This window comes from Salvelinus sp. IW2-2015, unplaced genomic scaffold (assembly GCF_002910315.2).
Source record: "Salvelinus sp. IW2-2015 unplaced genomic scaffold, ASM291031v2 Un_scaffold1706, whole genome shotgun sequence".
Taxonomy (NCBI): domain Eukaryota; kingdom Metazoa; phylum Chordata; class Actinopteri; order Salmoniformes; family Salmonidae; genus Salvelinus; species Salvelinus sp. IW2-2015.
The window spans coordinates 169,066-182,436 of record NW_019943097.1 but is presented as its reverse complement, the minus strand read 5'-3'; the positions used below and the strand labels follow the sequence as shown (position 1 = coordinate 182,436).

The following is a 13,371-nucleotide window of genomic DNA, read 5'->3' as shown; positions in this document are numbered from 1 at the left end:
GATAATATCTTTTTATTGATGTGAAATGATAATTTCACAAGTGATGTTTCTCCAATTACCCAGGACTTTTACCCTGTAATATCCCAAGGCTTGTTACGTAATAACCCAGGCTGTTACTGAATATCCCAGCTTTTACATGTAATATCCCAGACGGCTTGTTACTAAATAACCCAGGCTTGTTACTGTGAATATCCCAGGGCTTTGTTACGAATAACCAAGAGCCAAAGCTTGGAATTGTAACTATACCCAGGCTTCTTAATGTAATAACCCAGGCTTGTTATGTATAACCAGGCGTTACTGAAATAACCCAGGCTTGTTTCTGCAATAACCCAGGATCTTTACTTGTAATAACCCAGGCTTGTTACTGTAATAACCCAGGGTGTTACTTGTAATAACCCAGACTGTGTCTACAATGTATGAAATACTGTAATGTTGACTGGAATAAAGTGAATGTGCATTTAGTTTCCTCTGTTTTTTAGATAAAGCCAAATTAATAATTATGACACAGACACACACACACACGACACACACACAACACGAACACACACACACACACACACACACACACACACACACACACACACACACACACACAACACACACAACACACACACACACACACATGTACACACAAACACAAACACGCACACACACAAACACACCACACACAACACACAAGCACACACAGATGCGCGCACACACACAGATACAGAACAGAAAACACATATGACTTGGTGGGTGATGATCTCCCCTGAAGAAGAGGAGAACAACTAACCAGGAATGGAGCCCCGGAACCGGGGAAAGCATGCGGCCGAGAAGAGAAATAAAAGAAACCGCCCACGACATGGCACCTGTGTGCGCGCATCTGTGTGCTTGTGTGTGGTGTGTGTGTTGTCCGTAGTGTGTGCGTGTTTGTGTTTGTGTTTGTGTACATGTGGTTTGTGTGTGTACGTGTGTGTTTGTGTGTGTGTGTGTGTGTGTGTGTGTGTGTGTGTGTGTGTGGTGGTGTGTGTGTGTGTGTGTGGTGGGTTGTGCTGTGTGTTGTGCATGTGTGTGTGGCTGTGTGTCATAATTATTAATTTGGCTTTATCTAAAAAAACAGAGGAAACTAAATGCACATTCACTTTATTCCAGTCAACATTACAGTATTTTCATACATTGTTGTAGAACAAAGTCTGGGTATTACAGTAACACCCTGGTTATTACAGTAACAAGCCTGGGTTATTACCAGTAAAGATCCTGGGTTATTTATCAGTAACAAGCCTGGGTTTTTTATTTCAGTAACAAGCCTGGGTTATTACAGTGACACGCCTGGGTTATTACAGTAACAAGCCTGGATGCGGTTATTACATTACAAGCCTGGGAATTACAATTCCAAGCTTTGGCCTTCCTTGGTTTATACAGTAACAAGCCTGGTACATATCAGAGAACAAGCCTGGGTATTACAGTAACAAGCCTGGGAATTTTTACATAACAAGCCTGGGATATTACAGTAACAAGCTGGGTTATTACAGAACAAGCCTGGGATTACAGTAACAAGCCTGGGTCATTCGCAGAAACCATCCAATGTGCAAATACATTCACATCAAAAAACAGATCATACCTGCTGTCTAACAGGCACCCATACTGTAGTGCTCTGATGATAATACAGGACAGCTATCAAATCAATGAGGCACCTAATATTTATCCAGAGCACACGACACACAGCAGGTACTTAGGCTAACTAGCTGAACATTTGGCATTTGGTATTCATCAGGCTCCCATTAGACGCTGCAAAAGCATCAGGCCACTCTTTCTGGGTCCACATGAAACATGACATAATATATAGTATAGAACATTATTCCCACCTGAAACATTCTCTGTGCTATGTAGTGTGAGGGTTTGACCACTAGGTTGTTGCCATTGTGAGAAAATCAGATGAATACTGTAGCCTCTCAGGCGTTTGGGTGAGACAACTGTTAGCTTCCTTTGCAGTGGTGTTGTGTGAATGTGTTCACGTGTGTTTCAGTGTGGCCTGGGCGACAGTGTTGCAAGGGTCATGTGTTCAGCTCCAAATCCGAAGGGCAGTCTGTGTGTTACAGTAGTTGATGCACCACCTCTGGTATACTGTTTGAACACACAGATACCTCTGGTCCAGGGTATAACCCAGACCACTTCACTGCCTTAGGTCTTGGGCCACCGATGATATGGACACAAACCACTGACTGGTCCTGAGAGAGAGGAGAGAGAAGAAGAGAGAGCAGAGAAGAGGCAGAGAGAGATGAGAGAGACGAGAGAGAGAGAGAGAGAGCACAGTAGAGAGAGAGAAGAGAGGAGGAGCGACGAGGTGAAGAGAGAATTGAGAGAGAGAAATAGAGAGAGAACAGAGAGAGAGGAAAAGGAGAGATGAATGAGGGAGAGAGAGAAGAGAATGAGAGAGAGTAGAGGAGAGAGATTAGATGATGAGAGAGAGAGAGAGAGAGAGAGAGAGAGATAAGAGAGCGAAGAGAGAGAAGAGAACAACCATAATACTTCAGTAACAGGGGGGATGCGGAGCTATAGCTACAAATCAAATCAAATCAACAATCAAATTTTATTAGTCACATACACCATGTTAGCAGATGTTAATGCCGAGTGTTAGCGAAATGCTTTGTGCTCTAGTTCCGACAATGCAGTAATAACCAACAAAGTAATCTAACCTAACAATTCCACAACTACTACCTATATACACACCACAAGTGTACAAGGGATTAAAGAATATGTACATAAAGATATATGACATAGTGGGTGGTACAGAACGGCATGCAAGATGCAGTAGATGTTTATAGAGTACGGTATTATACATATGAGTATGAGTACTGTAGGGTATGTTAAACATAAAGTGGCCTACATAACTAGAGGATACAGTCCTGGATGTCTGTACTGCTAGCAAAGGGTTGGGGTTAAGTTTATTGCGCAACACTGCTCACCCTCCATGTCCTGTGGTGTGTTAAAGTGGTTAATGATGAGTCTCACTGAAGAGTGATAAGTGACACACTTACACAAATCACACTCACTTGAGCGGCGATGGAGTATCTTGCCTAGTCCTTGATTCGCTGTCTCTAACAGGAAGCTAGATCCCTGCAGCGCTGGAGGCTGGGAGCCCTCTGCCTGCTGGCGATTCACACTGCCATGTACCAGCTAGGGGGGGCGGGTGAGAAGAGAGGGAGAAACAAACATACAATAAGCCGGTTTACGAGCTTGCAGAGCAGTTAAATGGATGGGATGAATGTCATATTGAAGGTTAGGGGGCCATTTTTAAATGGCAAGCCTAAAATTAAATTCAGGAGTAAAATCTGCTTAACAAGTCACATAATAAGTTGCATGGACTCCATCTGTGTGCAATAATAGTGTTTTTTAATGATTAACTAATCTCTGTACACCACACATACAATTATCTGTAAGGTCCCTCGGTAGAGCAGTGAGTTTCAAACACAGATTCAACTACAAAGCCCAGGGAGGTTTTCCAATGCCTCGCAAAGGGCACCTAGTGYTAGATGGGTAAAAATAAACAAAGCAGACATTGAATATTCCTTTGAGCATGGTGAAGTTATTAATTACACTTTGAATGGTYTATCAATACACCCAGTCATTACAAAGATTCAGGTGTACTTCCTAACTCAGTTGCTGGAAAGGAAGGAAAACCCTCAGGGATTTCCCCATGATGCCAACGGTGACTAAAAAAGTTGCATTGTTTATTGGCTGTGATAAGAGAAAACTGAGGATGGATCAACAATATTGTAGTTGCTCCACAATACAAACCTGGCAGAGTGAAAAGAAGGAAGCCTGTACAGAACAAAAATATTCKAAAACATGCATCCTGTTTGCAATAAGGCAAGAAGTAAAACTGCCAGAAATTTGGCAAAGAAATGAACTTGTATACAAAGCATTWTGTTTGGGGCAAATCCAACACAAGACATCACTGAGTACCACTCTTCATATTTCCAAGCATGGTGGTGGCGGCATCATGCTACACTACATGACCAACAGTATGTGTATACCTGCTCGTCAAACATCTCATTCCAAAATCATGGGCATTAATATAGAGTTGGTCCCCCCTTTACTGCTATAACAGCCTCCACTCTTCTGGGAAGGCTTTCCACTAGATGTTGGGACATTGCTGTGGGGACTTGCTTCCATTCAGCCACAAGAGCATTAGTGAGGTCGGGCACTGATGTTGGGCAATTAGGCCTGGCTTGCAGTCGCCATTCTAATTCATACCAAAGGTGTTAGATGGGGTTGAGGTCAGGGCTCTGTGCAGGCCAGTCAAGATATTCCACACGGATCTCGACAAACCATTTCTGTATGGACTTCGCTTTCTGCACAGGGGCATTGTCACGACTTCCGCCGAAGTRGGTCCCTCTCCTTGTTCGGGCGGCGTTTAGGCTGTCGACATCACCGGTCTTCTAGCCATCGCCGCTCCTTTCATTTTCCATTTGTTTTGTCTTGTTTTCCCGCACACCTGGTTCACATTCCCTCATCAGACTAAATGTATATTACCCTCTGTTTCCCACATTTCTGTGTGTGGAATTGTTCTTTGTGTAGGGTGTTACGCTACAGGCTGGCTTGCGCTAGGTTTGTTTTAAACCTAGGTTTGTTTGTTTTGTTTATCCGGTTCATGTTACTGTGGTTGTGCTTTGTGCTGCCTCGCCTGTGCCTTTGGGCCAGGGGGTATATTAAAGTTCTCCTGTTATCACCCATCTCTGATCTCCTGCGCCTGACTTCCCGGCAACCAGTCACTCACCCCCTTACAGGCATTGTCATGCTGAAACAGGAAAGGGCCTTCCCCAAACTGTTGCCACAAAGTTGGAAGCACAGAATCGTCTAGAATGTCATTGTATGTTGTAGTGTTAAGATTTCCCTTCACTGGAACTAAGGGGCCTAGCCTGAACCATGAAAAACAGTCCCAGAACATTATTCCTCCAACACCAACCTTTACAGTTGGCACTATGCATTGGGGCAGGTAGCGTTCTCCTGGCATCCGCCAAACRAAGATTAGTCCGTTGGACTGKCAGATGGTGAAGCGTGATTCATCACTACAGAGAACACGTTTCCACTGCTCCAGAGTCCACAAACCGTTCTTGTGCTGATGTTGCTTCCACAGGCAGTTTGGAACTCAGTAGTGAGTGTTGCAACCGAGGACAGACGATTTTTAGGCGTTATGCCCTACAGCACTTCAGCTTGCATGGCCTACCACTTCACGGCTGAGCCGTTGTTGCTTCTAGACGTTTCCACTTCACAATAACAGCACTTACAGTTGACCGGGGCAGCTGTAGCAGGGCAGAAATTTGACGAACTGACTTGTTGGAAAGGTGGCATCCTATGACTAGCCGGTTACCACCTGGTTACTCAACCCTGCAKCTTAGAGGCTGCTGCCCTATGTACATACTGTAGACATGGAATCACTGGTCACTTTAATAATGTTGACATACTACTTTACTCATCTCTTATGTATATACTGTATTCTACTGTATTTTAGTCAATGCCACTCCGACATTGCTCGTCCTAATATTTATATATTTATTAATTCCATTCTTTACTTTTAGATTTGTGTGTATTATGAAGTGTTAGATACTACTGCACTGTTGGAGCTAGGAACACAAGCATTTCACTACACCTGCAATAGCATCTGCTAAATATGTGTATGTGACCAATAACATCTGCTAAATATGTGTATGTGAACAATAAGATTTGATTTGATGCAGTGCCACGTTGAAAGTAACTGAGTAAGACATTCTACTGCCAATGTTTGTCTATATGGAGATTGCATGGCTTTGTGCTCAAATGTATACAGCTGTCAGCTGTCAGCAACAGGTGTGGCTGAAATAGCCGAATCCACTAATTTGAATGGGTGTCCACATACTGCTGTATATATAGTGTATCTCAATCCCCCCCATCCAGCCTCTCCCTTCWCCCTCTCCTCTTCCCTTACCTCTGTMTCTCCAGGGGCAGGGTGGGGTCCACTTTGGCTGTCTCTYCGTTYGGTGTGGAGGTGGTGGAGGGAGGAGAAGAGGATGGGGCATGTTTGGGAGTGGGAGAAGAGTGAGAGGTGGGAGAGGGGGGAGAGGAATGAGAGAGAGGTGAGGGAGGAGAGAGTTTGAGAATGGGGGAAGTAGGGGAGGAGGGAGAGGGGACGAGGACTTTCTTGTTCCAGGTCTTCTGTCTGAGGGTCTGCTGATGACTGAGAGTCTGCTGTCTGATGGGTGGAGGAGGTTCCTCTTTAGGGGGCAAACTGCTCATTCCCTTCTTAAACTGGGCTGGAGAGACAGAGAGACAGAGAGACAGAGAACTGTGTATGTTTGTGTATCATTGTTGTGTCCAATATGTTCCCTCTCCTTCCCTCTCTCTACCTCCCTCCTTCCCTCCCTTTACCTCCCTCCCTCTGGAAAACATATATCTATCTACCTGTCAGTGCTCTGACGATGTCCTCCTTCCTCCACTCCCAAGGATGTTCATACTCTCCAGGGGGGCGAGGATCAGACTCCGGCCGTGTCACAGGGATCCACACCCCTCCTGCCTCCCCATCCGTCTCCAGCAGCCCCTCGTAGGGAGTGTCGTAGATTTGGGGGGGTGCGGGCTTGCCCCCTTCTCCATCTCCCTTGGGAAGCAGCACACACACCTTCAGCAGGTCCTTGGAGCCCCGCCTACGAATACCTACAAAGTCATAAGAACAATAACATGGTCATTATTTGGTAGGCCTGTTTGGCCCATGTGGATATCAAACCCCCAACTCTGCCATTGCAACATTACTGCTAATGTGACATGATTGTGATCCATTGTTCAGTTGTAGACTGTTAGAAAAAACTATGCCATCTAGAATCTAAAAGGGTTATTCGGCTGTCCCCATAGGAAAACCCTTAGAAGAACCCTTTTTGGTTCCAGGTAGAACCTTTTACACAGAGGTTTCTACATGGAACCCAAAATAGTACTGCCTTGATCAGGAAGGGTTCTACCTGGAACCAAAAATGGTTCTCCTATGGGGACAGCCGAAGAAACCTTTTGGAACCCCTATTTCTAAGAGTATAACACAAAGCTTCGTAGCTTGTGATGTGGTCAGACATGTCTGTGGAGGCCGTCAGGTAGACTGTGTGTCTGGGCTATTGTGTGACTAAACAATGGAGCTATGGGAAGAAAGGTCAACACAGCGCCTGATTGGATGACAGAACMGACCTCTTCCTGAATTCTGGGAAGTGATTGGGTGAGACCAGGAGGAGGGGGATGGGAGGTGGGGGTCTTTTGGTTCTTTTCACACAAAAGTAAAGTAATATGGAAGGGGTGGGGGGAAGAAACTGGAGGTAACTTCCTTTCCAGAGAATGGAAACAGAGGCAGGAGACAGGAAATCCAAGAGGAAGCTGCACCCATTGTCYCAGCACAACACCATTCCCATAGCAACCGCCAGTAGGGAGGAWGTCAGGGGAGAGAGAGCGGAGGGTCTCGTTCTAGTCCGATCCTTTAAAAACCTTTTTTACAGCAGCAGTCTACAACCTTGATTCTGGAGAGRTGCAGGGAGTGCAGGCTTTTGTTCCAGCCCAGCACTAACTCCAGCCCTGATCCCACTAATCAAGGTCTCTGTGATTAGTTGATTAACTGAGCCAGTGTGTATCAGCGCTGTGCTGGAACAAAAGCCTGGACTCCCTGTAGCTCTCCAGGACAAGATCTGACCCCTGACCTTACTGACCTGTGATGAATAACCTGGCGTCATAGGGCCATGTATCCATCATTCTCTCCCTCCCTCTCCGCCTCCCTCTCTCCCTCGTTTCTCTGCTCAAACGGTGCAGCATAGTCCTCCAGAATAATCAGCTACACAGCGGGGAGAAGAAGTTGTAAATACTCACACTAACCTTCACAGTACTATACTGTAGGCTTCTGCCAGAGAGTAATTGCAATAACCTATGAATTAACCTGGAACTCTAGTTGGTATGGAAAGTCCCCTGGTCGATCTGGGAATGTTTCTTGGGGAATCTCCCCCTGCTCTGTGCTCTGTGTGTGTCTTCCCTCCCATGGCTCGTGTGTGTCAGTGTTTACGTGTCTGTCTGACTGCCTGTATGTCTTCATCAAAGCGGAGCCACAGTGATCTGAGCTACCAGTGGGAGAGCTACAGTCACAACATGTTAGGTGATGCCTCACATAGCCTTCACTGGGGAAGAAATATAGGAGGAGAAAGAGGTATCGTGTGTGTGTGTGGTGTGTGTGTGTGTGGTGTGTGTGTGTGTGTGTGTTGGTGTGTGTGTGTGTGTGTGTGTGTGTGTGTGTGTGTGTTGTGGTGTGTGTTGTGTGTGGTGTTGTGTGTGTGTGTGTGTGGGTGCTGCGTGTGTGTGTTGTGACAGCAGTTAGGGAAAAGGAGGGGAAGGGACACCAGGAAGACAGACTGGGGAATGAGGTTAGGTCTCATTGGTGTGTTTTTTGTACAGTGGCATGATATGCAGCGGGTTATAAAAGCACAGTGCATTGTGTGGTGAGGAAGAGAGACAGGGGGGGAGGGAGAAGTAGAGACAAAGGCTGAGGTGGGAGAGAGAGACTGATCACAACTCTCCGAGCTACAGTTCTTTCTTTATATCAGTGCATACATATATTTTGGAAGCTCGTTTCCCACCTAATTTAAAAAAATCTGACTATGAGATAGTAAGTCATTGTAATGATATACTAGTCATATTATGAGATAGTAAGTCGTTATTAGAGTAAGACAGTATGTCAAAATCATGAGTAGTAAGTAATAATATTGCGATACTAAGTCAGAATTCTGAGATAGTAAGTCATTATTAGGAGATACTAAGTCAGAAATTCTGAGATAGTAAGTCATTATTAGGAGATACTAAGTCAGAATTCTGAGATAGTAAGTAATTATTAGAGAATACGTTTAGGCGATCTGTATTACGTGAATCACAGATTTTGTGTGTGTGTGTGTGTGTGTGTGTGTAGAGAGAGAGAGAGTTTGTGGTGATATCGTTCCAAATTAATGGACTGAAGAGTTTTGTTGTTGTGAGTTGGTGCCTGTTTAATTCAATTAATAATTACTAATATACCATTGATCTTGAAGAATGTAACTTAGAAATTCCTCATGAGCAAATGGCATTACCCCATCAGAACCAAATATAACTTGTGTTTCTCCATTGTTTGTAAACAACGTAATTGTAAACAAACACTGTATAGGGTTCGAACACGGATGGTCAGTTCTTGCATCCATACAGATGTAGGATCTTAATTGGTAAATTTGTTGTTGCCTTGGAATTTGCAGAAGTGCAAACTTGTAGTCTATTTGAGGATTAAAAAGCTTCTAAAGTTTGTATATTTACATTTAAAATATCAGCGTTGATTTGCCATATGCAAAATGTATCTACGCGCCGAGCAAAAAATGGCCATGAATTATAATCCACATAATAATTCACATTTCCTGTTGCTGCAGGATTCTATTCCTGCTGTAGCATACAGGATCAAATGAAGATCCTACATGTGTGAGAGTCCTTGCGTCTATGTATTTAAGAGTGGTTACATTTCACATGCCCCATTCCTCAGCTGTTTACCAATTAAGTGGCGGGGATTACCTTAGTTAATGTTTGAATCACAGATTTCCCTTTGAATCACAGATTTCCCTTTTAAAAGGGGTCGTGACCTGCAGGACTATTCAATGTCCATGATCCAGAATTATTATCTCATAATTATAACTTACATATCTCATAATAATGAACGACTACCTCATAATTATGACTTAGTATCTCATTATTCGGATTTACTATCTCATAATTATGACTTACGTTACGTATGTAAGGGATAATCAACGTGGGGCTATGCGTTGTATGGAAAATAATGAACAACGTGGAAGGTGTGTTCCACGACGCACTAGCCTTCCACGACGCACTAGCCTTCCACGACGCACTAGCCTTCCACGACGCACTAGCCTTCCACGACGGAGTTAGATTATTTTCCAGAGAACGTACAGAGCCCCGAGTTGATTATCCCTTTCATACCATGGCTATAATTTAACACATTTACTGCTAGAAATGTGTTCAACATCCACTGAAGTAGCTAGCAAGTTTACTAAATAGATACCATTCCCATCATAGCCATTATGAAAATCTAAATCAACAATGTCAATAATGTTTTCAATTCGACTTTTGCTTTCAAAAGCAGCTCAAACATAGTCCAACATGAGTTATACCATGGCGTTGTCYAATACATGTTTCTGATTGGCTTGAAGGGCATTCTAGGGCGTGCATTATTTCKTTTTATAAACCTGTTGGTTCGAGTCCTGAATGCTGATTGGCTGAAAGCCGTAGTATATCAGACCATACTACAGTTCACCATGGTATATTGGCCATACACKACATGCTATTACGTAATTATGAKTTACTATCTCATAACTTGGGTGGCGGGAACGAGCTTCCATATGCTTCCATACARATATGACAATAAACAACAGGATCAAATGTGAATTACAGTAAGCCTAATAACACTGTAGGGCTAATTATASCATTATAGCATATATTGTTACTACTAAATGRCTTTTTCATTTTTGTTTGTTCAATCTAAGACTTTGTTGACAAAGATGTCAGTACCAATTCTGCGCCACTCACCATCGTTGTTTTGATGTCCACCTTCCCCCTCTCGTTTTCGGATCCCACCTGTTCACCTGTACCGCTATGTTTGGGACCCTTGTCCTGTTTGTCCACCTTGATCATCCTGCTGATGCACGCATGCGCCAAACTGGATGTCCTGGTGGGCCGATGCTCCTCAGATGCCCCCACCTCGAGCTTGGAATTCTTCCTACTCTTCCCAGYGATGAGACTGTCCCAGATCCCGCCAGTACCCGAGCCGTTCCGACCCAGTTCGATGGCCGAGTTTTTCCGGTTTCTTCCGGTCAGTATAGAGCCCATCCCTCCAGCACTTTCCTTGACCCGGTTCCCCTTCAGACTGGWCCCCGGTGTTAACCCGTGTCTGGTTCGMGGTTGAGMGCCGGACTCCGAGGCYGAGCGGACCCGTTCGGTRCCGTTCTTCAGATTGATGGCGGAACTAAACCACTTTGCCATMGCTGGTTACGATCAGTGGCAGTTTTTTGGTTTCTAGCTTTGGCTCCAAACTTATCCTAATATAACACTCACTTAGGCCTACTTAGTCTTAATGTTTATAAATCATCCGCAARCGAGACACAGAGAATAGTTGGTTAGCCTACATAAAACTTTCCAAGCACATTCATCCACGACCACATAGGCCTACGTTTACGCGCCGCGCGCCTGATATGTTATCCGAATGACCCCTTTTGTGATGTTAATTTATTTCAACAAATTATTCATAATGATTTCTACCCCATAAATTCAGTAGTAAATGTTTTCACATAATTTAAACTCCAAACTTCACCCCATTTGTCGCTTGACCCCCTTCTCTTTGTCGTCCCACAGTGCGTAAAGTTACCTCTCCTTTCATCAACTTGAAACGCTGTAATATATATTTCTAACAGTCGCTATCGCTTCATCTCGAAGCTATCCCCGCAGTTTGAAGAGTAGTCTTTGGAGAGCGTAGAATCGGAAGAACTGGAAGTTTTTCTTCGCACTCACTAATGATGATCCCATTCCCGGASCGACTGATGTATGGAGCGGGCTGTCAAAGCTGAGTGCTGGAGAGAGAAGTGCGTGTGTGAGGGAAAGAGTTTGGTGGAGTTGGGAAGTGGGTGTGGTGGTGGACTAGCCTACAACACAATGGTCAAAGAACGCCTATAGTAGGTTATTATTCACTAACAGGGGGGAGACAGGGTAGCTTTGGCAACGCATAGCCAATATTTATTCATCAACATAGTCAATATTAACCTACATTGTTTGAAATTGGTGTGTGCAACACAATAGGCTGCAATTAAAAATGTCATCCAAAAATATGAACACTGCTTGAATTCACAGGTTTTGGCACCACAATGAGTGAGAACAAGTATTTTTTCAAAATAAGAAAATATGTAATTTGTGTTGAGAATTTTCTATGGGGAAAAGAGTCGAATACTCTCGTGGCCATTTCAGGGGTTGATTCAAATTAGTAGAACAAACTGTCCCCTAGGCCTCTGTTCTAATTGCCAATAATCTGTCATAATGTGTGCTAAAGGCGCCCTCTGCAGGGGATCTGGTAGATCAAGTGGAACGGTTACCCTTTCCCCGGCCTAGACACTGGTCGGTTTGGTATGGGACGGTTGGAATTTGAGGAGCGCAAACTGATTCATGCCACAAGTTGTGATGCGTTTCGTTTGTTTCTGCATTAGCTTACCTCTTTCTTAGCAGTTATTTTTTTATTATTATGACAAACACAGCACTAGGCATTTTCATTCACAAAGTTTTGTATTTCTATTTATGTAGACCACTGAAAGACTTCTCCCCTGAGTCAATCACAGATTGACAGACAGACTCACCAATATTCAAAGCGGGCACCGCCTACTGCTATGTGCTCAACCAATACCTGTATTCCCTCTAGCGGGGCTGGGCGGCTCGTCTGGCATCGGTCACAAAGGTAACAGGTTGGAGCTGTATTTAACGAATTTATCTGTCTGTCTCGAATTATGGATATGCTCTGCTCTTTCAGAAGTATTTTCTGTCCGATTTAAACATMATCTGTATMAACARCAAGTAAAACAACAGAAGAGGACTCGAAAGTCGYAAATAAATTGATGAATTGTACTACTTTGACCAAATAGCAGGTATGTTTCTGGATGTTGTTTAGTTCGCTCTAGTTAGCAAGCTAGCTAGCGAACTAACCCAGACAGCTAAATTATAATTAATAGCTAGTTATGACAGTAGCTTGGGGTTAGCTTGCTAGCTCTAGCTGGTTGGCTTGCGCAATACGAGCACATTAAGCTGCATAACCTTGTTTCCGCCGTCTTTAGGATAACTTGACTCTCTCTGTTGGTAGTCATATACACTAAGTTTACGTATTTAATATTAGAGGCGATAACGCCGAGGGTAACGTCACTCTACAATTCACAAGGCCATCGACGCAGGTTATCTATTGACTTGCTCGTAACTCTTAGATCTGCCGTAGTGTATTTCATTTAAAACCTGTGTACAGTCAGCGTAACCCATACTGTCAATGTCACACATTCCTCTTTTTTAAACATGTCAGTTAATTTGACGCTTTCTGGAGCTACACTTACAACAAAACTTTGGGCTCATTGCCTCTCTCTCCCAAGTTTCAACTTCGGCTAGATTGATTACTATGACGCATACACTGAAGAATTCAATGTAGCCAGCGAACTCTGTTCAAAAGAGACCACAGTAAGTTATCTAAGCATTTACATTTCTCTGTAATTGTATTGCCAACATCTTCAGTGATTCTCATGGACATGTTAGGCTCTAGCAGAAGTACAAGTGGCAAGGGTGTTCATC

General features: G+C 43.9%; 1 protein-coding gene and 1 long non-coding RNA gene across 2 annotated transcripts in view; both read right to left on the bottom strand.

Moving 5' to 3' along the window:
* The window catches only part of LOC139024614 (uncharacterized), a 1,509-nt gene extending 270 nt beyond the window's left edge, over positions 1–1,239 (bottom strand). Inside the window, exon 1 of the long non-coding RNA XR_011475947.1 lies at positions 1,195–1,239. This is a non-coding gene — a long non-coding RNA (uncharacterized lncRNA). The remainder of the gene's footprint in view (positions 1–1,194) is intronic.
* A 4,471-nt stretch (positions 1,240–5,710) lies between these two features.
* Positions 5,711–12,715, bottom strand: LOC112071738 (SH2 domain-containing adapter protein E). Its single transcript, XM_024139174.2, is given in 5 exon segments — positions 5,711–6,275; positions 6,424–6,672; positions 7,698–7,726; positions 7,728–7,819; positions 10,591–12,715. Coding segments are annotated over 5 exon segments (1,152 nt in total). The 5' UTR covers positions 11,044–12,715; the 3' UTR covers positions 5,711–5,946.
* Between the last annotated feature and the right edge of the window lie 656 nt (positions 12,716–13,371).